The 26,719-nt window shown below is 36.1% G+C and overlaps 1 protein-coding gene across 2 annotated transcripts in view; it reads right to left on the bottom strand.

Annotated features, from left to right (window-relative positions):
- Positions 1-3,201: 3,201 nt before the first annotated feature.
- Positions 3,202-26,719, bottom strand: part of Bmap-A (apterous A) — a 79,585-nt gene continuing 56,067 nt past the window's right edge. Inside the window, exons 5-6 of one of the 2 annotated variants that reach the window (XM_073074764.1) lie at positions 13,939-14,141; positions 3,202-4,933 (exon numbers count right to left, since the gene is read on the bottom strand). In XM_073074764.1, coding sequence (XP_072930865.1) covers positions 4,730-4,933; positions 13,939-14,141 — 407 coding nt within the window. In that variant the 3' untranslated portion in view covers positions 3,202-4,729. The remainder of the gene's footprint in view (positions 4,934-13,938; positions 14,142-26,719) is intronic. The other variant, XM_073074766.1, reaches the window with a different exon arrangement.

The following is a 26,719-nucleotide window of genomic DNA, read 5'->3' as shown; positions in this document are numbered from 1 at the left end:
ATACATATAAATAAACTAAATTATATAAACAAAATTTATTATATATATAATTAAATAAATACACATAAATAGTAACGACAGGAGATTACGAGTTCGATGAGGAATTTAAATAATGCTCTCGGACAAGCTTTTTGAACACAGCTTTACTGGGGGCTTTACGGATATGCACGGGCAAAGCGTTCCAAAGCAGTACTGCCTGAACAGAAAATGAGAAATGAAAAAAACCGCTAGAATGCAGAGGAACATCGGCTCTTAAATTATTAGACGACCGAAGCGTTTTATCATGCGTTAAAAACCTATACTGGAAGTGATCCTTCAGATAAGGAGGAGTATTTGTATATTATTCTATATATAATAATGTCTAAAAATGTCTACTCTAACCATTTACATACCTACTTATTATCACGAATGTGTTAGAGTTTAGCACAAGATTTTTAATTATCAAAAGTATAATCAACAATGCTGACATAACCACTTACGTGATTTTGTTGCGGTGGTAACACCCCCACTCCTTTCTGTGTCGACTTTCAGTAGTTTTGGCCGTGATGGGTTCTGGTCTGATTGGAGTGTTAAGGAAAAATATGTGTACCTACATTATATAAAAGACTTAGTGCTAGCAATATTTCTTTAACCAACATCAGATAGAACTTCAAACAGATTTTCCTCCTGTACTCTTACCAGGAGTTTTTACGTTTCGACAAATATGACTGTTTTGGTATTTGTTTACGTATTTGCCCATACAAATTCCAATCAGCGCCCCTAGTGGATTGTGTCAGAACTAGGAAATCATATGGGCCAATACGTAAACAAATACCAAAACAGTCATATTTGTCGAAACGTAAAAACTCATGGTAAGGGTACTGTGCATTATTGATATGGATAACTAACTAACTACGGATAAAAGGTTATTGATAAAGGTATTGAGACGTAATAACAAATGAGTTAGATATGAATTAGCTTTCTTATATTTGAGCCTAACGATAAAGTATCTGACATGCTACCTGATGGAAAATAGTCAACGTCGCCCATGGACATTTGCAACACCGGCGGAGTCTCCAATGCATCGCCGGTTTTGAAGGAGAGCTCTTTTTACACCATTTTTGAAGAGACCCATGTCATGTAGGTAGCTTCTTCTACCAGTAGTGAAATAAAGTATGAATGATCTATTTGTATAAATAATAAAGTTGTCTATCATAGAGCGCGACGATCCGCCCAAAATAAACATGCATTATCATATAATCTCGTTGACGCGAGGGTGAGGGAAACTCCAGTTAGGTGTAGGGCAATACTGATCTTCGTCGTATTGATAAAGTCGAGAATTTTCGAAAAAGGAATCCGGTGGGGACCACCCAACGGCCCAGCTGCCGGCCGTTCTTATTTATTGTGTCAATTAAAAGAACATAACTCAGCGGTCCCCGTCGAACGCGCCTATGTGACAGATCGTAATTCTAAAGTTTAGCTTCTGAAGGCGATCCTTAAATTAAGCGTTGCGTGGGTTATGTAGTTGTCTATTTACCGCTAAATTAATAATGCTATTGTGAAACTGTATAATTAAGTTGAATATTCAAATATTACAAGTAGATAAGGTTTGTTCGATTTTAAAGTGAATTGACCAGTATCAAATACAATATCAATTGACATTACTCTTTGAGTTTCTTATTACTGAAATTTGAAATTAAGAACATCTACTTACCTCGTATTCGAACCTGGAACCACAGTTTGTGTAGATACAGGACGCCGAAATGAATACCGCTAGGCTCTCTCAGCCTTTACAAATTACTACGCTCTGAATCCCAGTGGCACAATATCGACGACGAATTGGCAATAACTCGTAACTCAAAAAACTCAAGATTTTGCTCAATTTTGAACCTAAGGACCTGGTGTCTTAAGGACGACCTGATACGTGATTTTAAGTCCAAATATGCAAAAATCGCTTTTTCGTGAAAAATTGAGATACGAGTTATTGCTACTACATCGTCGATATATTACCCGACTTACATTGAGTGTATTGTTTTTGCTTGTATGTACATTTGTACATGTTTCTATGTAACTGCATATTACCTAAATTTATTTATTTTGTGTAGTGTAGCTTTTAAATTCTTGATAAAAGTTACAGTAAAAGGTATCGTTAATTTTCCTTTATCTCAAGAATGACATCAATTATATTTTATAGTACTTAAATATATCTGTATATTTTTAACTAGCTGACCCGGCAAACTTTGTACCGCCTCAAAATCTATTTATCAAATATATTTCATATAGAATATAGCCTATATTACTCGTAGATAATGTAGCTTTCGAATGGTGAAAGAACTTTTTAAATCGGTCCAGTAGTTTTTGAGCCTATTCATTACAATCAAACAAACAAACAAAGTTTTCCTCTTTATAATATTAGTATAGATATATCCAGAGTCTCCTTACTCTTTTTCGTGTTTTAAACTAACTGTTCCTTTGCTGCATTTAGCAACCTACCTAAGCTCATTATATTATATAAGCTCATTACATGCTCATAAATGTGCGTCTCTGAACTTGTGTGTAATGTCTGAATGTGAAGAGTTATCTAACATACCTTTTGATAGGTAGTATTGCTGTCCCCGAAATTCATCCAGAAAAATTCAAAACGAAGTTACAGGGGGTCAAAAATGGGCCAAATTGCTGCGGGAAAAGGACGGTACGGCCGTGCCGCTTCTTTTGGCTCGACTTGGCGGAGGCACTGCCGTGCCTCCAGTACTGTATATTCCCATATACTGTCATCTATACCACATTTAAAATTATTTACAGTTCTTTATTATCGACTGGATAAATAATTGCATTATATCTACTTGTAACAAAGTCATCATACAAAGATATATGATATATTATGATTATATACCTAATTCATTTTAATAATAATTTGCTATGCCTAATGGTGTGGGAAAACATGAGGACAGCTTGCTTCATAAAGTTTTAAGAACTACCAATCCACACTGGATTAGCGGGATCTAAACCCCTTCTAAGCCTTCTTAGAATAATTTTAGAAAATCTTAGAATTTCATTAGGAACTAAGTTACATATCACAGTACTTGTTTGCAAGTGGATATAAATAGTAATGATTATCTGTGTATTTTTAAGTGTGTGGATGGTTTTAATATTTTTGCATATTTACTTGTGCGGATTCTTCGTTAGTAGAGGTTGAGGGCGTGGAGTTAATAAAAGAAAAAGTAATTCTTAAAGTTGGAAATATTTTTATTAACGAGTTGTTATTGCTTGTCACACAGGTATTACCTACCGTATGCAAGACTGGCTTTAGCAGTTTCTAACGGACTCTAACCACAGCTTACTTAGTTTTACATATATTTCCCATATCCGTAGGTAATGACAATGTCTACGAATCGAGTAAGATTAAAGATTATTTTGTCGGTCGCTACTAGTCCCGTACGCTAATGAGAATAATTACTTCAATAATGAATATATTTATACAAAAAAGGAACTAACAGTGTGTACTTAGCTGGAAAACATTATACCTAGGTAATGCTTATACATACTTATGTCAACATGAAGGTCCTAGTAATGATTCCCAGCAAAATGGATAGCCACGTATGCAAGGTTTCCCTAACCACTGTCTTAACCTACTTACCATCTAACACTACGTCGCTATATTATACACTATGGAAAATTTCACATTTAACTATAATATAATGCTTAAAATAGCTTATCACCTAATTTAAATAGTGAATGTTCAATAAATAAATAGTATATATTAATAGAAAACCATTTTTCATCGTATTCCTTCGATGAACCCTATTTTTATAAGTATCTAAGAGTTATCACCGATCACAACGCGGGTATTAACAGTATTCGGTGACGTATAAGAGATTATATTTACTAAGTATTTATAAATCAGAATATCATACATTTTTGTACATTGATGAAAAACCCACTTTGGATTTCTAATTGAATTCATTGTACATCCCAATTGACGAAATTTTACCTGAGACTACTCTAAATGAGTGATATACAATGCGTAATGAGTTGTCCAATCAATGACTGTCTACACGCCGAAATATACAAACATTACGTTTAATAAGTTAAATTTTGAATAAGAAAAATGTGTATGTTACAACTTCAAGCAGAATTTGTAGCGCAATGGACGGATATGCACAATGTCCAAATTAATAATAAACACATGACATGAGCTGTGTATACAAAGCCTGCAAACAAAACGTCCGCATATACTAGCGGGTGTACTATACATTTGAACGTGCTAGCAAGGCTAGAATAACATTACACAATAAGAAGGTATTAGCAAATAATTTAGCGATAACTACAATGATAAACTATTTTAAATTTACAACCTGTGAGATTTCGTATTCAGATCAGTGAAGAAGAATGTCTTCTTTTTAAACGCAAGATACACGAAAAAGCCACAATCTGAAACACGCACTAGAACAAACAACTATTTCATCTACAAATTTATGTAAACGTATTAAATAATATACATGAGTTGCTCTACATATTTTAAGTTCGTAATTTTCAAATTGTGGCCAATTTTCAGTCTGGTTACGTGTAAAGTCATTTCCGATATTTATGTATAAAGTCCACACACTACACATTGGGCTATCGCCTGATCATCACTAGCAAAGAGTTCGTTTCACTCTGGCTTTCCACCGTTCAAATAGAGCGCGAAAGGATGATACATGTTCAATGGTAATGGCCCGTTGGGTTGCGCTCATAAGGCGCAAAAGTGGGGCTATGGACAGTCCATGGAGTTGGGGCTCGGCGGGCCCATGACGCTGTAGGGCGGGCTGTGCGGCGGCAGCGACTGGATCGAGCCCATCGGCCCGTGGTACATGTCCATCTCCAGAGAAGCGTCCGGCGAGCATTTCTCTGCCATCTTGTTTTCTTGCTTCGTCACCATCCTTCGCCACTTCGCTCGGGCATTTTGAAACCACACCTGAGAACAAAAAACATAAAATTGGTTTCGGTCGAGAAAATAAAGCTAGCGCAATGCGATGCATCGAAACGTCGCGGACCGAACAAAAAGTCGCCCCGCCTTAAAAAGAATACGGGTCGCGCAGCAAAACGAGAAAAAGGTCCAGCGCCAAGTTTGAAGTCTTCGAATGTTCGTCCATGATCCGCCGACGTTATTCGGTGTAATTAGCTTCCGCTCGACTCGGCCTGGATGCGGAAGCTCGATTATTTTCTTTTCCACATTTTTGCGGCCGTTTTTGTGGGGCACGTGAGAGCGTTCCGCGGATTTGCCGTTGTGGGTTGCGTTCCGAAGTGCAGATTTTATCTGTAATTAGCGAGATTACCCCGCGGGGCGCCCGGGCCGCCGCCGAGCGTGACGCGCGCTGTCCCCGGCGCCGCGCGCCCAGCGGCCGCCGCTCCGCCGCTCCACCGCGCCGCAACGCCACATGCACTACATTCGATGCATTCCGCCACCTTGTTCCTCACCGATCTCACTGCTGACCAAAAACTGTAACTGTAATTTTTGGTGGAATGAGAATGTGGGCATTCTCCTAATTCTGGAATTGTGAGCATTACCTACCTCTCAGTTGCGATCATGAGCAAACGTAAATCATTCTTCATTTGTATCTTCCTCAATAGACTAAGATGATGCAATTGATAACTTACCACTCATAAACTCTTCACAGTCATTTGGGTCTAACCAGGTTCAATATTTACCTACGACTTCTATGCATTTTCTAAATACTTTATTGGCGTCACATATTCAATATTTTTATCAAATAACGAAGCCTACGGCCTGTTGTCTACTGAAAATACCTGCCTACATCAAAATACCGGGCATGCAAAGTTTGACTTCCTTCGTATAGTTCTTGGCGTGCGTATTATTTAAAACGCGAACGTTCAGCGCGCGCGATTCTTGTGGCCAATGGCGCGCGGCCGCCCGCTGGCCCCGCCCCCCGCGACATGGCCGCTGCCGTCTTGCCTAATGCCAAATTTAGATAATCGCGTCTTTATTCGCATCTACGCTTAAAAAAACTATACACTAGGATGCTCATATTAAAAGCTAAACGAATCAATCGGAATTCGATTAAGTTTCGTTGAACCTTGACACGACAGCTATGCATTCAATTATGGATTGATGATGCGCGTGCGCATAGGACCATATTATTTGACATAGTTAGGTAATAACTCTGTGGATGGATATTATATAATCTAATGTTATTATTATTCATGATTCTTATTCATTTTACCTCATGTTGAAAGCTTTTTAAAGATTTGAAATACGCAATAGCCTACTTACAACAATGTACCTACTTATAGAGTTTGTAACAAATAGAGGTAGATTTGTAATAAGCAAAGTAAGGTTTGCAAAAAGTGTACCTATTACCTACACATAGATGTGACTGTATTTTTTTTTTATTTCGGAACTAATTACCGCATGCCGCCCACGTCTGTCAGACTATTCATAAATCCATCATAACATGAGAAGTGAGACGATAGCGTCAAGCGGTATTCAGATGAGAAATGGGCGAAAAGAGCAGTAGACGACATGCGCTCGCGCACGATTGATGATCCCACGTCCGCACATGCCGTCCCTGTCGGGCCGAGATAAGACGGGAGCACGGTGGTCCCTAGAAAAATGTACTCGTTATGAATGACGCCACATTCAACTTGTACTCATTCAACTTTTAAACGGCCTCATCAAAGGCTAAGGACCCACCTACAAATGCCCAACCACTGAACGAACTTGTTCGGACAACAAACACGCTCGAATTATCAACAAAAAAGACATTAACGTAAAATTTACATTGCGTAACACGAGGCATAAAACGAAGACCTCCAATCAATCATATTTCGGCTTTATCGCTCTTATTTATTTAAGGCTTCTCGCAAAACCTGTTCGTGACAAACTTGCCTCAAAAACGTGTCGAGATCATAAGTCGAGATGGTATTATGTGATATAAATAATAGAAGCAAATGGCGCTGAAGCTAAAATCTAAGCGAATGCCGTGCATGCCAGTCTTCCATAAAATTCCTTTGTAGGCACAATTTAATTCTCTCGCTTTAATTGATACTTAACAAGAATCGTCAAATAATGAGGGCTTCGTGGTTGCCTGCCCCTCATTATCTCAACAACATTGCTATCTATTACACGAGTAAGCCTAACAATGAGAAAAGTCATGAAACGAAAAATATTTTCAATTGTGAAGCCCACGAGAAATATTTTAAATTCTCTAGCAAACAATGTGAGGCGGCTGCAAAACACAAGCGCAACGCGTCGTTGCGTGCTAGCGAGGCATGGTTCATCATTTACGTGCCTCAAAGTCCGTTTCGTACTATTGTCCTCATCTCACAGTAAAACTATTAGAAACAAAAGACTCTTTACACATGTTTCTCACAAGAGACTTGTATGCAAATTCCATTAATCAAAATACTTGTGTTCAAATTATATTTATACTTTGAATGTACCTATAATATGACTGATACATGAACGCCTTACCTCAAGGACAAGACTACCAATGTAATTAAAGTTATTTTTAGTGGCAATGACAAATTTGTTGGTAAGATATTTGCTAATAAACGAAGATACATATAGGGTTTTATTTATATTGTAGTTTTTATGTAAATTATCCGTTTTGGTGTTACATTGTATTTTATTTCTTTATAATATAAAGTAATTCAAGACTCACAAAATTTTCAACACTATATAATGCTTAAAATAATTATGTTTGAGTTAAACTTCAATGTAAAAATAAAAAAAAATCCATAAGCAGTATCCACAATCGCTTTGCTCTCTTCACTTGAAAGCAACGAGTGCTATTCTTGCGAGCGACTTAAATAAGTTTGCAGAGGTATGCCATTGGACAAGTCATTTGTTATACCGTCACATCGAGCCGAGTGTCATTTGAAAATAACTTTTCTCATCAAATGTTACGTCTCAATTTGCTTCGAAATGTAAACTTGAGATAGAGATAATTGGCCAAGTTCAAGTCGAACCCGCACCCTGAGGGTTCCGTACCACCAATTTTTTCTATGTTTTTTTTTAATTTTAAGTATTTGTTATTATAGCAGACACTGAAGTAAATACATTGTGAAAGTTTGAACTGTCTGACTATTACGGTTCGATAGATAAAGCAACAAATGTCAAAAAATAGTGGCATCTTTGATGCCCCCCCTTTATGTTCAACTTTTTTAAATTTTTACTGTTTGTTGTTATAGTGGCCACCCTTATAGGTACACACTCTGTATAAATTCAAGTGCCTATCTATTACGGTTCTGGAGATAGAGTCCTGTGACAGACGAACAAACGTACAGGCGGACATACGGACAGGCGGACAGACGGACAGACAGCGGAGTCTTAGTAATAGCATTCCGTTTTTACCTTTTGAGTACGGAACCCTAAAAATATAAACTCGGGAAAGCGTGATTTTCAAATATTCGAGCTTAACCGCTAACGATCAATTCCTACGAATGTTTCATTAACGAAAGATCTGTACGAATCGTTCCAGTTATATTCAGCTGAACATGAAATATTTCGGCTCCAAATATTACTAATTGGTATGGCCGTTGTAATATTTTTAAACCACAACTCATTTGTCTGCTTTGTAATTTTTCGTTTTATGAGTAGGCATGTGAATTCGTTTTACAATAACGAATCATTAGTTAGGAAGCGAATAAAGTTTGAGACGATATCATTATATTATCTTCGAAGTTTTAATAATGAATGTAATTAAAGACATACTAGTATAGCTTATGTAAGCTTACAGTATCTACGTAATTTTGTCTCATTCTCATTCCAGTAAAGATAACACATGATTTGACTAAAAAACAGGTAATTGACCTGTTTTTTTTCTGTTTTTTTCATCTGATAGATCATAAACCTTAGATAGAATTTTGCTTCTTATATTTCCATATTAACCTCGTTCTTTAGGTTTTATAACAAAATATATAGAACCAAAGTTGTAGATAATTCCATTTGAGACGATAATTGTTCTTACAATTTTTGTGTGCTATGAATAGCTTGCCTGATAGAGCATGAGAATGATTTGCTCCTCTTTTTTCAATATGGCGGCAAGAGACAAGAGTTGTGACCCCATAAATTTGTTTTAAGTTTAGAAAAACACCCTCTTGACATAAAAATAATAAAATCGCGTTAATTGTGTTTTGCACGCTGACGACCTAAAACTGAAACATTTCAATGAAGGGTGTTAGATAGATCGTTAAGCTAAAGCTTCATAGTCAAACGTAAATAACTTTTTGATTTAAACTTAATCTCAACAAATTTACATAGGTTTTGTACAAAATATCCGCATTTTGAATATTTGCAATCCGAACATTCAGAGCTTCGAATAGTAGGGTTCACACTCTACCACTACTCCGAAGTATATTACCGATAATATACTTCATAAAATATGTCAACTAACGTATAAGCCACATGTACAACAACTCAAATATAATATTATTAACAATAAATAAAACAAATATTGTCAACTGTACGTATAATGAAGCCCGTAAGGGGCCATAATAAATGTCCAAACAAACACCGCGATCAAAGGCGCTCAAACATTCTGCACATGTGTAAATAAAAACTGAAGAGATGTGATTAATAGTCCTCTTTTCCTTATATAAATAATATTTGAATAAATTAGGAGACAGACGCGGCACGTCCGCTCGGCGCGAGTACGCGCGACCAAATGACAAATGGATGCCTTTTGAAATCGCGGCGGAAATTATCTGCCCAACCGACCGTCCCAGAGCGATGCGTTCGTACTAATTACTAGAGCGTTTGATTGTGATCTTTACGGCCTACTTTACACAAATATAAGCTCTAAAATACGTTCCTTAGAGCCAGAATTCAATTGGATTGTCACATTTATTATTGTCACAAAATGTACTTAGAAAGTAAAATTATATCTCGCCGAATGAGAGGTGTGACCATCCGCTACTAATTGCAGGGGTGGGTCGCCTTCTGCGTTCCTCGGGTTATTTGTGTGCCATCATGAGGCATCTTTATAGTGCTCGTAATCACGGCATGAAAACGGTTTTAAAATAGAATCACGGTCGTTTACAATTCGGTCTAAATTAAACGTTTGATCGTTATGAAAGAAGACGATATACGGTAAAAATCCTACGAAGGTGTAGGCAAAATAAGAAGTTCACAGTGCTCCTTTGACCTAAAAGCCCATTCTATCATAGGTAGGTTAAAATACCTATCATCAATTATCCATAGCGCAGTAAAATTAATTTACCAAAAGAAATTACTTGAAATAGGTACCTATAGGTTTATCGATGGACAGCAAACTTAAACCTATGCTTTAAGTAAGTAAACAGTTGCATGAATTTTTAGTACTTTAATAAAATAATTCAATTTATCCAACGTCACCTCGAAGTAGCGACTGTTCGATAAAATTGATCGTTCGATTAAAAAGTCCAGTAGCATTTACGGCGAACGGGCGGATTGATCGCGGAACAAGCCCGAACAAGGAAAGGCACTTTTTCAATCAACTAATTACGCTGCGCTACTTGAACCCGACTCATTTTTCAGGAGGAGAGAAAAAAATACAAACGGAGCGAGTGACAAATCACGCAATTGCGGACGCACGGAGAGAAATATGGCGCGGTTTGTTCTAAATGCGCCCGCGTCGGGGTTTCGGTGACGCGGCGTATGTTATAACGGGGGCGCCCGGGGCAATTAGACGCATGCGTGAGACTGGCCGAGCCACCTGCGCCCATCTCGCTCTCTACTCAAACGCGACACTTAATATTCACCAGATTTACCGCTTCTCGCGCACGTTTATACGAGTACCTACTGCCACAAATTTGATATCCGACGGAAACGCTGCGCTCGCACCAACCGCACCCCGGTTGATTAATGAGCGCTACAATTTTATGCGATTAATTTATTAAGCTCAGTTCAGCTCTGGTTTACAGGCTCGAAACTTACACGTTTAAGTTTAGGAGCAAGTTTCATGGTGGAAATTTATTACATTTTGCAACGTTTATCTGGAAAGGCTAACCGGACTTGGAGAAGAGTGATTTTGTCTTCGACGTTGAGTAATCAAATTTTAGTACGTTTGCACCGGTAAAGGAAATATGATGAAATCATGATAATTATGACAGAGGCCCTAAATAGGTGCGATTCACATTACCGTGCATAGAAAAGGCCGTGGGAAGAATTGGTTTGGAAAATAAATATCTACCAATTTATACGAAACTACATAAACATTTATTCACTGGTCTTTGTAAAGGCTGAGGGAAGTCACGGTAGTCAATAAATATAGAAATCCTAAGTCTCAATATTTCATTTGCAAATGACTGTAAAGGAAGAATTACAGTTAAATGTATTTACAACCTTTACATACGACTTATTAGTATTTGCGTTGAAGTCTGCAAATAAAATCTAATCCAATTAAGAAAACCTCTCGCTAAATATCAAAGCGAGTGATTCGCTTAATAAAATCAACTTAATCCACGATATAACAAAACAAAAAGTTAAATATGAGAGAGGATACCAGAGAATGAAGCTCGATTTTTCATTTAAACATATTTTTTATCGTTCTTTACTTAAACCTTGACCAAGCGAGGATCGCAGAAGCGAATATTAAATTTAACTAAATTAATTTACTAAATCGAGCAGCAATGTAATCGAGAGTAGCGTTTTGAAATGTCACAATCTTATCGTTGGTAAAGCATTTCTCACATCTTTAATCTTGAGTCGAAGCGATAATATCTCGAAAAATAAAAAATATGCCTCAGCATTTCTCCACGGGAGCGTCCAGCCAAAAGTCGGTGTTCGAAAAACGAAAAAGCTCTTATCTTCACAAAATGGCGACGGCAAGTCGTAAGCTTTTTGCGAAAAAAAATCCCGATCAATATTCGGAGGTTGGAGGGAGAGAGGCTCCTTCGTATAATTGGTTGAGGAGAAATTTATGCGGCGCGCGCTATCTGCCTCCCGGCCCGGCCCGGATTGCCTCGGTATGTCGATAAATGGTAACACCATGGCATAAAAAGAACCTAGTAGCGATAATGTGAGCAATCACTTACATATACCCTATCATAAAAAGAATAAAGCCTATACTAGCCGACATTGAGTTTACTTCGCTATGTAACAACTCGTCGCTCTGATCTGCAAGTAACTTTTCATTTAAAGTTCACATCCACAACCCACGTATTTATATCAGCATTTTATTTTTTCCCGACACCCGATCGGCGTTTAAATAACTTTCCGTTTTCCTCAATTCCCGCAACTAACGCTTGAATATAATTTTTATTAGTTGAAGAAAAATAAGGAGCTTACCGTATACCAGTTAATAAGTACTTCGCGCCTCACTCAAATTATTTAAATGTCTTAACACTTATATTAAAAGCTCAATAATTTTAACATTTCATGGAACGAGCATTTAAAAATGTGAACACGTGGCCGGTAATTGCTTTGCATTTTGTTCGACAAACACGGAAACAAACCTCCAATACAGGTCTTACGAAAGAGTTGCCAGATCTCAAAAACGTTGTAATTACGAAAACAAAGGAGGGCTCTTTGAAGGTACCGTGCAAGATCCACATTAAAGGGCCGCGTACCGCAAACAAATTAAAAGCAATATAAAGGTCTAAACTGTAAAGATACGCCGAAGTATGTCCAATCTATTAGTACGCGCTTCTGGTAATGGTGGGGCAGATGTGCCAGTGAAATCGTTTGTTTTGAACTGCTAGACCGACCGCTACAGTGTTCTCGGACGAAACGAAATTAAATCGGTAGAGTTGCCCATTAAAATCGGTATATTCGTACCCAAAATCGGTATATGACACAACAATATTACGATATTCAATTTTGGAGACGTTTTTTTCCTTGACATACCTTTATTTCACAGATTCCGTCCTGACGACCATCTTTTTTCTTCGCTGATACTTGACTATCTATCGATTTAGTAAACTGACTCCATCCCTAAATATTTTTAAATTACCAGGAAAGTTTTAATAATTACAATTTCTTAAAATTTGCCACTTGCCACATATATACCGAAAAATCGGCAGGTTCGAGAACACTGGGACCGCATATGGCGGTTCGTTCGTTACCATGGCAGTTGAAAGGGATTTCGTATCGCTTGGATACGCGCTTTTAAGGCTTACGGACAACGATCAAAACTTAACAACCCTTAAAGCGATTAAGCGGAGAATTGTGCATAGAAAATGATTAGTAAGAAAAAAAATATCGTATTACATAAAGTTACACGTATTTATTTCACGGTAGGTACCTACTTATATTTGGCGTTTTGTAGTTAATGTTTAATTTTTTAATTTTAATTTATTTATCACGTGTTTAATTCACCGATAAGGAAAACGGCAAAACATGCGACACTAGTATAAGCCGAAAATGTACGTCTAAAATGTATGCTATCTACGCACCTGCAGTCATCAAGCGTGGTACATAAAAGACAGAGCCCATTACTGTCATTCATCATGTACACAAAGAGTGCCACACATTCACAAGTAGATAAAAAAAATACTCACCATACTTTCAGCGGCGGTCATTACACACTGTAAATGTCTAAGGAGGTCATTAAACTGTAATAATTAGGAACATAGAAGTATACAACACCTAAGCCAATTCAAAACGAAACATATATGTATGTGTTATAGAAAAACAAACCGTAGCTAACATTAACATCGATTGAAAATACAAAATACTTTCGCAAAGCCGCAAAACTGATAACACGATAGGAATACAATCGAGGGATATTCTTTACATCAAATTCGCATTAGCTTTACATACCGGTCGGATTAGGATTCTACAATCATAAAACTGAATTCACACTAACTTGCCGATTGAATTGAATTCCACTGTTCCGATACTTTGTCAATTAGCATAGTTTTAACGTGATGATTTAAGATATTTTGGAGCGACTTAAAAACGCGCTTACTTAAACAAAAATCGAGGAACGGGAAACACAATATCATGAGTCAGGTAAGTAACATTATGGCAATCTTTACCTGCAGCACTCGTTTCGGGAGGCCGGTCTTCTGGCTGAGCTGCTTCAGGTCCTTCGCGTCAGGGTTATGGTTGATCGCGAAGTAGGACTTCATGGTGCGGAGCTGATGATGCTTGAAGCTGGTGCGCATTCGCTTGGTGCGGGAGGTGGAGCCCAACGCGCCGCCGCCTCGGAACCCCATCTCCAGGTATTCGGGATTCAAATCTGGTACGAGAAGAGAACAGTGATGCTGCTAAATACAAAACATCGTCGTGTATGTTACATAACATGTCGTGTGAGTGACGTTTTACGTTTCAAATCTCCTGTCTTCGTAGTGTTTGACTTGTTTGATTGTTGAAAATTCAAACATTATTGAATTATCCAGAAAATAAAATGTCCGTATAAAAAAATTTTCAATACTTTGGCAGTTTAAATGACGCTAGTATACCAAGATTCCTCAATAATATTCATTTTTTCAATTTAAATTAATTAGCTAGTTAAAAGTATAATCTTGCCTAAGTAAGTAGAGTTTAAGTAAATAATACTTAAAATAAAACTTAAGTATCTTCCATAACTTTAGTATTATTAAGTACTTAAGTAAGTTAAGTATGCTTCTTAACCAAGGATTTGTCTTGTCACCATTAGGTAGGTTTGTCTACCATGTAAGAATGAATAGTGAATTTCACGAATAATACAATTTGAAAATAAAATCCATGGGGTATTTATGTATCCAATATAACAGATGACAAAGACAATGTAGCCTTAATTAATAAAGATTAGTGTCACAGGACAATAAAACAGCATTGTATGTAGGTACATAAAATAAATATTAAACCTGGTATCTTTAATAAAAAATATTGATAGATACTTGAAACTAGTCGCTGTAATCGCTGTTCTTAATAGCTTTAAATTACATATTACGTTCTTGGTATTGTATAAACAGCTATAAAGTACCTTTTTAACTGTCTGACATACCTGACTTGATACCTATACTGGCACCATGTAAACCGAGCATAAATAAAATTGCAGGTACAGATAAAGAACTGAAACTGACATACTTGAATTGAACTAGCGTCATGTAAGCACAGCCCAGTTAAATTGCAAAATGTATGTTTTCGCAAAGTAACGAAGGCGCAATATTTATCGTCAGTCCACTCATATAGACGTTTTGTATTAACAAGAGAACTACCGATTATGAATTATGCATTGTCATTCTAAGGAAAAAAGTGAGATATCATTCCGTCTTGTACTCCGCAATGTTTTAAGTGCCTACTTAAATAATGTATTAATTCTCTCAGTATGTGCTACATGCATGTACTCGTGTTTAACGACCGGCTTGGTTACATACAATAGTTACATAAAATGTCGAGGAATTTGAAACGTAAAAACAAGTTGACATAATATCAATACACGGCGGTGATATAAGGGTCCAGGGACGCTGGCTTTGTACTGAAGTACTATACATTCATAGCAATTATAAAAGGAATTAACACAGCGAACAATTAGGACAGAAAGAAATTAATACAGTCAATTCGCATTGCTAATTCGCTGTTACAAAATGATTCATTAAGGACTAAGGCTTCTAAGGAATCTACGAAGTAGCAAGACAATTTTTTGTTTCTGTCACGTCGCTCCGACCGTCGTTTGCGTTCCACATATTTGTAAGTAAACACTATTTTTACTAAATAGTGCATACTTTACGCGTTTACTGTAATTATAATTCATGGACTAAAATGTCTTATTTATACGGGAAATTAGCAGGACTTCATTCTAGGGTTTTTTTTGTATTTATATACTTTTACCTACGTGTGCCATCAAACTAGTTAAATTATCTAGAAAGGATATATAATCCTTCCTATATACCTACATATCTCTATATGGTACATATCAGAATTATTCGTCGATACGAAAATTGTTAAATTCGTAAACTCAGAAGTGCAGTTAACATTAGTTAGTTATATTATCTGTAACAAAATTGGGTTATTTGCCTATTGTAGTCTAAACATAACTCGGAGAAAATCATATAAACATTGATTCTTACCACATTAATGTTAGCATTATGTTCTACGCCCGAATATATACATTTTGTATTTATTTCATCTGATTATACAAAGGTAGGTATTTATAATAGCAACTCTATATAATTCCTTTCATAGACAAAACTTTACACTCAATTTATAATTACCAGGTATAGGTATATCCCCGATTGGCTGGGACAATTCTAAAAGCTATAACTCCCGAATTAATAAATCATAAAATTTATAGAATTACGAATTTGATCCAATTGCTGCATTACAATGTCGTCAGGCCACAAATCAGGTAATCCGTCATAAATAGTACCGCAAAGGAAAGGTAAAAATCACAAATGCAGAGTAAATGTATTTTGTAAATCGATCGTAACACGCAGTCCACATTGTTTTCCGTTACAATTTCTCAGTCCCACCGTGACGTATCCGTGACGGCGAAGGCGAACTACGACGCGACGCGGCTTTAACGACCAATAAAACTGCTGCCAATAAATATCCCGAAAGCACAGGCATACGTGGACAAGAAAACGACACGAGTAACTTTATACCAACAAAACGTTATTGTGAAAGAAGCCGATTTCACTAAACTGGGACCGAATTTACACGAACGTTCACATTTTCGTTCTGGTGAATATTTTCTTCTTTTTCAAAACCAGCGAACCGTCTGTATTGGTTTTTTTAGAAACTGTTATAAATGTTTTTGCTAGTTATTGAAAAACGATTGCGGTTGATCTAAACTTCCCTGCAAAAAGTTTACCATCATAATTCATAAAAAATACCTTTTCGTACCCAAAAATCTTTAGATAACAAACTCGTTAAATAAAAAGTTACCTCACACCTACCCAGTGATTTTATTCGCGTTAATAGTATAGCGGAAACTAGACCGTATTATTGGTAGCTACGGTTAAACAAAAATATCCCCAGCTGAATATTTTCATTACAAATAATAAATAGCCGTTGAAAGTGTTCACGACTTGGCCGGTTCCGTGGTTTGCGCGCGAACAATTAGCCCCAAAGGTAATTATGCAGGGATCCGTTGGAGCATTTTACTTGAGCTAATGGCCGCTGCGCCCGATTCGCGTAAAATGCGCCGCTCGCCAGCGTGCGCTTCGTAACCGAGGAGAATGTTTACTTTTTGCGAAAGGCACCCAACAACATACCTACCTATCTACCGCACTCGGACTGTTCCAACTACTTCCCTAAATTTGCATTGCGAAAAATAGCCATTTAGAAGAGTAAATCCTCCTTTCAATAAATCGTAAGACGTAAAGTGCACATTAATAATCCAAAATAAAACAATAAGGAATTAAGTAATCATCACAGCTTAAATTAAGTTAAATCAATACTAGGGCAACGTGGTCTACTATGTTACCAGCTCATAAGATTTAATTAATTATACAAAGTGACCTGTACTTACTAGAAAACATAGATTACAGTAACAATAGGCACTGACTACCACATATTAGTGGTTAAAATAAAACTAGTAAATTAATTTAACATTACTATAACAGATTTACCTTTTGAATTACAAACACGAACCTTATATACAAAGCGAAATATAAACAGATGCAATACGCAAAACCGTAAAGCTAAGTGAATCTCGTGCGGTAATAATTTTATATCATTTTATTGGATTTTAGCTGGTCCACCTGCACCGGCATAATTGAAGAGGAACGGACCGAACAGGCCATGTACACTTTACTGTCCACGCAATAAAGGCGGCACCTCACCGATCACGGTCAAGATCCGTCGCGTTGACGGAACGTTTGTGCTTGCTCGACATGATTTACGCACCAACTGTCAACGATAAAACCAAAGACAAAACTACGAAGAGCCGTTGAGACTATTAAAGTGTTCCTCTTGCTACAGTGAAGCGGTACAATAGGGGGTGGCGGTAGCTCCCACTACGCTGGTTGGTGTGGAGCCGCTTGGGGCGCTCGTGCACCAGCTAGTTGATACGGTCTCTCAACAAACAAAGAAGGATTTGCATACAACAGAATTTTCATGTTTTGCTTAGCACAATACGAGTTAGCACTCGATTGAGACGTTTTAGTGCAAATAGATATTATATTATAAGTAAAATATAATTAAACCTGTCGAAATAATAAGACAACTTACGACATCGCACCTTTCCTAATTTACAGTTATTTACTATTTTATTTACGAACATTACAATCTCTCGTCCGAAGACAGTGACGTCTGACAGATCATCTTATCGATAAATAAGATCGCCTAAGAAAAAGCATCGCGACTGCTAAAAGAACACATTATTAATAGATTGAGACACAAAATGTACAAAGATAACACGCAACTCTGAAAAAATACGTATAAAAACTGGGTAGGTTATAAAAAGATCATTGTGATCTCATAAATCGTACGCACCATTCATGTTTTAAGGTCGGCAAAAAAATCGAGATTTCCTACGCGATATCACCTCGTCCGGTGGCCACTAACATTTTTATGTTTAGAGTTTTTTCTTCATGAATGATGCTGCAAACCCATAGATTTAGAAGTACAACGAAAATAATAAATATCCGATATATAAAAAGGAAGGTGCGTTGAAAATGAATAATTATTGAAAGTTGAAATGAATTTATACGTACATATTACAATAAAACCCTTAAGTCATTGAGGAGCATTCTTGGATTTGTCAGCGTATCGCGCGGGTGTGTAGGAATAAAATTATTAATTTAATCGGCGCATGTGTTGTGGCGCATAGCATGCCAGCAGGGGGCGCTACTGGCGACCTTAACTCACACGCGTTCAAGTGGCGCGAACGATTCGAGCGCCGGTCATATTTTTACTGTTATTAAAACTACGGAGGAATTCCCATAGATATCGAAACGGACATGATATAATTTCTAAATGTTTCCTGTAGTAGTGATGGGCTATATCTACATTTCATAAGATAAGGATCACTTTATATTTCGGCCTGAATTATATTTATTAGAATGCATCATTCAAATAGATCTATGCTATTGTTAGTATTATTTTTAATTGTTTAGTATACCATTAAATATTATATGTTTATTGTTTATATACGTACAAAGGAGTCTGCAACCCAACTAATATTATTTAATAATCGCTCGTTGTTGCGTATTTTATTATTTAAGTAAATCAATTAATTGATAAAACTATTTAGTAATATTTACTGTTCACTTTAACGAGGACAAAAACTAGTAACTTTTATTTCTCGTTAAAATCAAAATAGTAATATATTGTTTCTAATGTGGTATCTATTTACAACTTTACAAATACGATAAGTATCGATATCTTGGCACGTCACTATTTTAATGTGGCACCCTGCATAGCCCAAAAACAAAAGGAGATATCAATGTCTTCTATAATTCTGTACTCACACTGACAGAACAAAAATGAAAGTAACATTATTGTACTCCTACAACTTACAAAATAACGGCGGCTAAATAAATACGTTATTCACTTGCCTATGTAATTTATAACTTAATCGGAGCGGCTAACAACTTTGCTTCTAAAAAAGGAACATCCTGATTCCGAGTTCCATAAACAAAATGTCCTAATTCTAAATTCGAAAGAGGTTCAAGTAATAAATAAGGCTTCAATATAAAGCTATTGGGTCGGTGTGCCACTGATACAGATGTCTTGTGTGAGATAGCGGCGCATACAAAACGAAGTAACATGGATATCACATTAGCCGAGTGACGGGTAGTGAGACCTTGAGTGAAGGGAAGTTGTTTCGGTTGTGTACACAGAAGTTACCTGTATTACCATTCATTACCTGTGTGTATAATATTTACGCGCGCTTGTAAATGTAGACAGTACTTAGGATATTTATGACAGATGTTTTTCATTTGACGCAATGTGTACGATGTACCTATACATATACGTATTTTAGGTAAAATACAAATAAATAATACAAAGTAAATGAAATAAATAAGTCGGTGTATATGTATAATATTGTATTCGCTATAAAAACCAAAAGTTCAGTTAAAGCTCTCGTGACATCGTTATCTTTTATCACAACAAAAACGAAGAACAAAGGGAAAATTTAAAAGTATCGAAACGGCTTTTTGTTTTAGTAAAAATAAAAAACATTCCTTTTTTAAACCAACTACCGTCGGCGACGGAACGCAACCACCATATCGGTATGATCGTCGGACGCTACTCGAAATGTCCGAGGCCGAAAGGAAATTAAAAAAAAAAATACCGGCCACATATTTTGGCGGGAAATAAATCACGGGTTGCCGTAGACGTGGCTATATAAAATTTATGGCGGTGCAGCAAGGAGGCCGACCGGTAGAAAACTACTAACACAAACCAAAAAAAATACAAGGTGACACCACGTGACCCCCGAAGCAGATGCGACAACTTCATTACGACATATAATTTACTTCGCTCCCGTTATTGAAGTAGGAAGCGTTATTTTTTGTTCTCCCGTTAGTGGGTAATTTATCGTCACACTGCTTGAAGAAGTAAGGGCGAACTGACTGGCTTTAGTCGAAGTTAAACGAAAACTGTAATTATAATTCTAGTAACGATCATTTGTGGTTTTGCGCAGTTTTACAATTTTTTAGTGGTATAAATATATCAGGGATTTCCAAGGAAGTATGTTTTCCTGGTTATTATTGAATTTGCCTATATATTGTTTATTTTATTTCCGTGAATTTTGCATCACGTACTTTCCGGGAATACGATGAGTTTAAAAAAAACAGGTTTTCAAAAACTGAAAAACAATATTTCTGATTTTAAAACATTGAAATGTTTAAAGCTCTGACTAAAAAGCAAATGAACCACTGCAAACCATAATGATATATTTTGTCATATATCATTATATTTTGTCTCTACGTACATATAAACTTTACGGAAGTACAGTCCGAAATTTATTTTAATATTAAAAACAAATGTAAATTTTGTAAAATTGAAATACCGAGCGCCGAGTCGATGCGGTCGGAAACCACGTGTGATAACCAGTTATAATGTGAGTTTTATGCGTAATCCTACGGATTAATTAATTGTGTTGTTTTTATATTACATTCTGTTATGAGTTGATCCAATTTTTTATGTATCTACACGAACATTTTTTGAGTTAGCAGTTGAAGAGACTGGATTACACTTGGATTTATCTATAACTAGCTGACCCGGCAAACGTTGTGTTACCATGTAATTAAAAAAATGTTAAGGGTGAACAACCCTTATCACTTAGGGGTATGAAAAATAGATAGTAGCCGATTCTCAGAATTTGGTGAAAACCGGTAAAGGCGTTTCGAAGGAGTACAGTAACTAACAGTGAACACGAGAATTTAATATATATAAGATTTACATTTGCGTTATAAACATAACCATTTAGATAATAGGTATTGTACGTAGAAGCACGTTTTTTTTCACAATCATCAATTTACAATCATTTCAACCGTTATTACGTGAAACATACGAACAAACAAATGTAAGAAACTTTTTATTTGTAATATTTTTTAGTTCAATGCACTGCGAAATGATTATTGTTAAAAGTTTTTAACTTGCTGAGTACGTTAAAATTGTGTTCCGAGAACTGAAGACGAAACAATAAATTCGGTCGCGTGTGAGATACTGCGCGCCGTATGCGTTCAGTTTTTATTGTGTTGTGCAAACTTTACTATCTAGAATGTCAGTCATTATAGACTTGTGTTCTGTGGCGCAACCCTTATAATAAATATGATGTTTAAAAAATAAACCCGGCCAAGTGCGAGATGGGCTCGCAATCAACGGGTTCCGTGTCGGCGGTAGATGTAGAGCAGAATAATGACAATCATTATTAAGCGACGGAACCTGTCTAAAACTTAAGTATTTCTAGGATTAAACTTTTTAATTATTCATTTATTGGTATTATCTCTATTATTCAGTATTTTACAAAAAGTGAAGAGCCTGGTATGTGACTATATGTCTGTAATTTTACAGTTCAAAAAATAAAGCTCTTTTCCAGTCGGAAGGACGGCGCGTTTCGCTGATACCCTATAGTACGTACGGAACCCTAATAAATATTTATATGCGTTTATCTGCTTTTTAGGACTAATATACGTTTCTTATTTTTGCAACTACAATACCCACATGTTTTGTTTTTGCCGTTATGAAGTTTCGGAATGTAGTAGAACTAGAGGCGCGTGAAAAGAATTCCTACCTACCTCGAAAATACCTAACTGTTAATGACGAAAATTATTAATGAGCATCGCTCGGAATACCAACAGCGCCTTCATAAAACATTTTCACGCCAAAAAAATTTGATCTCTTTTGAACTCTGCGCAGCAACCGGATATACAACTGACGTTGAGTTAAAATTCGGGCTCCATAGTTCCCCATTTTTATTTTCTGTTAAACTCAATACGAAATAACGATTCCACAAACAAGAGCTTTATGCTTTCTGTTGAAAATTGATACGAAACTCAATGCCGATATGAAAAACATTTAGAAAATAGGTACACTTTAAATTCACATTGTTTCTCAATAGTATATAGTTTTCATATGGGAAAATAATTTGATTTGTACGACAGAATCTTGATTTTTTAACAAAAAATACAGTTCACTTCGAAGTCCTACCGTTATAAAAATACGTGAGTTACAATTTTTAAATTGGATGTCCATATCAGTGTTCACATCAAGCATTTCACCTCAACAACCTTCTATTTCAAAATTATTTGAATAGCACCTATTTTCACATTGCAAAAAAACGAACCTATCAATAAACATATTAAAGATGTGACTAGGACAAAAATTAAACAGTCTAATCAACAAGAAAAATAAAAGTAATATTTTTTTTTCATGTAAGTTTTATTTTTTCATATGCCTCTACATACATATACATACTATATCACCATACGTACCTACCAACATTCTACTTCCACATTTGAGATACCGCTACATACTCGAAAATAATTCCATTAACAAAATATTGCGAAAATAAAAACAAATCCCGAGATGTGCGGTGTGGGTGCGGTCACGCCCAGCCGCCCCCGCGTTCCGCATTATCCGAGGATACAGAACCGCATTACGTTCATACATACAAATATATGCACTTTCATATTTACCATCTAGATATTTACCAACATTACTTACTGTTGGTAGATGGATGCTTTAATTCTAAGGCAACGTACAATTTGCTGGGCACGGATCACTTCTCAGAGTGTCAGTACTTTAGACTAGTCCATCTCTCTCGCAATTTACGAATTGGTACATTTCACAAACCTTTGAAAATGTTTTTAAGAACTCTCTAAGAACCTTTGAAAATGTTTTTAAGAAGAAGGTGAGTAGATTTCAGTACAATGTATTCCTTCCATTACAGCAAGTAATAATGATTTTTAATAAGCTTATCATTTTGAAAAATCAGAGGTCTGGAATTCGTAACTAGGTACCTACCCTGTTTGAGAAGACGAGTTAAAATCCTTATTTAAATTTTGTTTGAATAGTTGCTCACAAAAGCAAATTTAATATTACTGGCATTTCTAAACAATTACTGTTAATATGTTAATTAACTAAACATATTGAAAAACCAAAAAGTAGTAGATCATTTTGAATCGTATTACGATAAATTTATTAAGTTATTTCGAAACGAATTTTAATTAACTTTAATACGTAAATGATTCGTAAAATCTGAATATCACGTAAGTCGAGGTACGTGACACCCTTACTCTGGTGCCCACTCAAGCTCATCCACGTGCATTCCCGCTCGTTTGACATCAGAATAACCCCGCACCATCTGATCGGTGTTCTCTTCGCCTTGTGCCTTAGTGCTGAGAATTACTGAGGCGATATTTCGTACGATAACAATATTAAAGGAATAGTTTTATGCAATGATTTTAAGAAAGGCCTGACGCATTCTATGATCAATAAGTACAACCTAATAATTTTCATCAGCATTGAAGACTATTGTTGTTCAAATTTTGAATCATATTGCCATTAAATAATAACGTTAATTCAAGATAATGATTTAAACGAATATTAATTAACTTTAGTACGTAAGTGATACGTAAAATCTGAATATCACGTAATTCAAGGTACGTGACGCCCTTACTCTGGTGCACACCGTGTGCTCATTCACGTGCGTTCCCGCTCGTTTGACATCAGAATAACCCCGCACCATCTGATCGGTGTTCTCTTCGCCTTGTGCCTTGGTGCTGAGAATTACTGAGGCGATATTCCATACGATAACAATATTAAATGAATCGTTTTATGCAATGACTTTGAGAAAGGCTTGACGAATTCTAGGACTGTCTAATATGTACGTTTTTAGACTTATCATAAGCATTTATTAATCAGAATTGAAGACTATTGTTGTATAAACGATTTTTTTATTCTTAGAAAAAATGATATGATTTTGTAGTAAGGCTTTATTTTTACCTAACTTATAGAAATATAAAGTATTCTTCTATAGTTTTAAATTCAAGGCAACCGATTGTATGTTCCATTGGTACCGTTTCAAATATATTACAATTTTACGGAGTTCATTATTAATAAAACTTTGTCAAAGCCATAAACCCATTGTTTTGTCAATGCGGTACAAAATTTTCAATGTCATAATACAATAGTATTTCAAATCAGACATGGATTACATTTACCATAAAATGACCATATAAATGGAACGTGAAAACCGATTTCCTCAAATAAACGCGGAAATAATAAAATATAATATTACCTACGGTGATGTAATTAGTGCAAAAAAAATGGTGGTATGATTATTATACTGGAACCAAAACCGCATAACTCTATCGTCAGCGGTTTCCAAATAACCAAATCGAATATTATAACATGATATGTTTGAATATTTGGGTATTATTTCCCCTTAAAATAAATATTAGGTATTTGATGTATAACACTTGTTTTAGTGACACTGATCAGATATTTTTGTAGTACCTAATCCGGTACTAAAATCAGGTCCAAAAATTGAGTTTTTAGGCATTTAAAAAGTGTGCTTTTAGGCATTCGTTTGTTAACTTCAAGACATTTTTATGTACACACTTTGCTGGTTATTACGTGGGTCATACATATTCGTAGGGCCGTCAAACGTAGCGGGTCGGTTCGGTACCGGCGCGCCTTTCACCGCGTTACGCAAGCCTACGTTCCCTTATAATTGATATGGCGGTCCGAAGGAGGCCGCGAAAAAACCAGCCAGATCCGCGAAAATGGCCGCCCTAACAAAAACCCGCCTCACCAAAACCGGGAGTGGTCGCGGCTTCGGCCGAAAACACAGAGAGAACGGTTACCGGTTCAGAAGTGACCGTGCATCGCACATGTCATTTATTTCAAAGGTAATACCTACTCATATAGGTAGGCAATTCATCAGTATAATCTGACTTTAGTAATGCCAGTGCATCTAGCTAGTGCAAAGTAAAACTAAAAGACTGAAACTGCAATAGATTCATAAATTTAAAACTCTACTTTAAATTTAGTCGTTTGAACTGTGACAAAACGTTTTTATAACATCTCCGTCACAGTCTTCTATGAGATAATATTTTACCAATATTATAAACATTTTTTTTATAATTGAATATTTATAGACTTCAACAATGGACTCTTTCTTCTTCATGTCTTTTTTTAAACGTTTCTAATACACTTTAAGGAAATGTTATAAATACAAACAAATTTTACTTTTTCCGACAATACCCACTGCGTGCGACAAATCACGTCTTTTCAACTTTACTTTACTCAAATACGAATGGGATAGAAAAACTATACCTTACCGATTATCGATTGACTCAGAATTGGGTCGGTAACGGGCATCACTATGTCTGTGGCCTTTGAAAAGCATCCAAGCGGCGGCGTTTCGGGACAATCGCTTCGCATTGTCGCATAATAATTGGTGGGTGTCACCGCTTTGCGCATAATCTCTTCATCTATGGCAGGTACCCTAGGTCAAACGGAGCGAATAATGTGTCTTTTGTGTGATAACCATACACAACAAGGACGAGATCGTTAATAAATCCACTTGTTGTATTTAAATCAGTTTCTTAAAGGTTTCATCTAGTGTAAAGTGGTATAGTAATCGATATTGAATGGTGTATGTAAACAAATATTTTATAGAGTTGCTTCAAGTACCTTTAAGTTGTGAGGACTTCTGTCATATTCTGACCATATTCAACATTTAACCGAAATGAAGCTACAACTACAACTATGATCAATTAAAAGACTTTCATAGTTACCTATCCTTAATACTTTTATATGCAATGATAATATATTTTCAACAAGCATAACAGTGCGATAATAAAAGTATATAGCTTATAGCCTACTTCAGTGCACTTACTCGTATAACACTTTTAAGTTCAATGTTATTTCTTAAACATAATTAACTTGTAAGCATTAGCAACTTTAAGGTAGACCGAAGGAAAAAATTAACATATTTTTAATTTTAATCTTCCTCATATCTGTTTCAAGCAATTAACAGTAATTATGTCGAACACGCAATCTCCGTAACATACGCAATGGTAAAGAGAATTCTAGTTCTGCTTTACGCTATTACTTTACGATTTGCGATACAGTTCAGAATGCCTACATTTCTATGCACGGTCTCATAACCTGCAAAATTAGTTAAAAATGATGGCTACAGGTTTTAATCACTTTTATCTAATAGGCTATAATGTACACAGTAGCGTATATGAAATCTGATTCGGACTTCTACGGACTGTGTGCTCATTTTTTATGTAAAATGATCAATAGTTAAATGGTCACTGTATAAGGACCAAAAAAATACAAGAATCAAATATGAAATCCGTACTATCCTTACTAATATTATAAATTCGAAATTAATTCTGTCTGTCTGTCTGTCGGTCTGTC

Source organism: Epargyreus clarus, unplaced genomic scaffold (genome assembly GCF_041222505.1).
Source record: "Epargyreus clarus isolate Ecla_fem2 unplaced genomic scaffold, WU_Ecla_fem_2.2 ptg000007l, whole genome shotgun sequence".
Taxonomy (NCBI): Eukaryota; Metazoa; Arthropoda; class Insecta; order Lepidoptera; family Hesperiidae; genus Epargyreus; species Epargyreus clarus.
The sequence above is the reverse complement of the archived record's forward strand: the minus strand, read 5'-3'. Positions and strand labels throughout refer to the sequence as shown.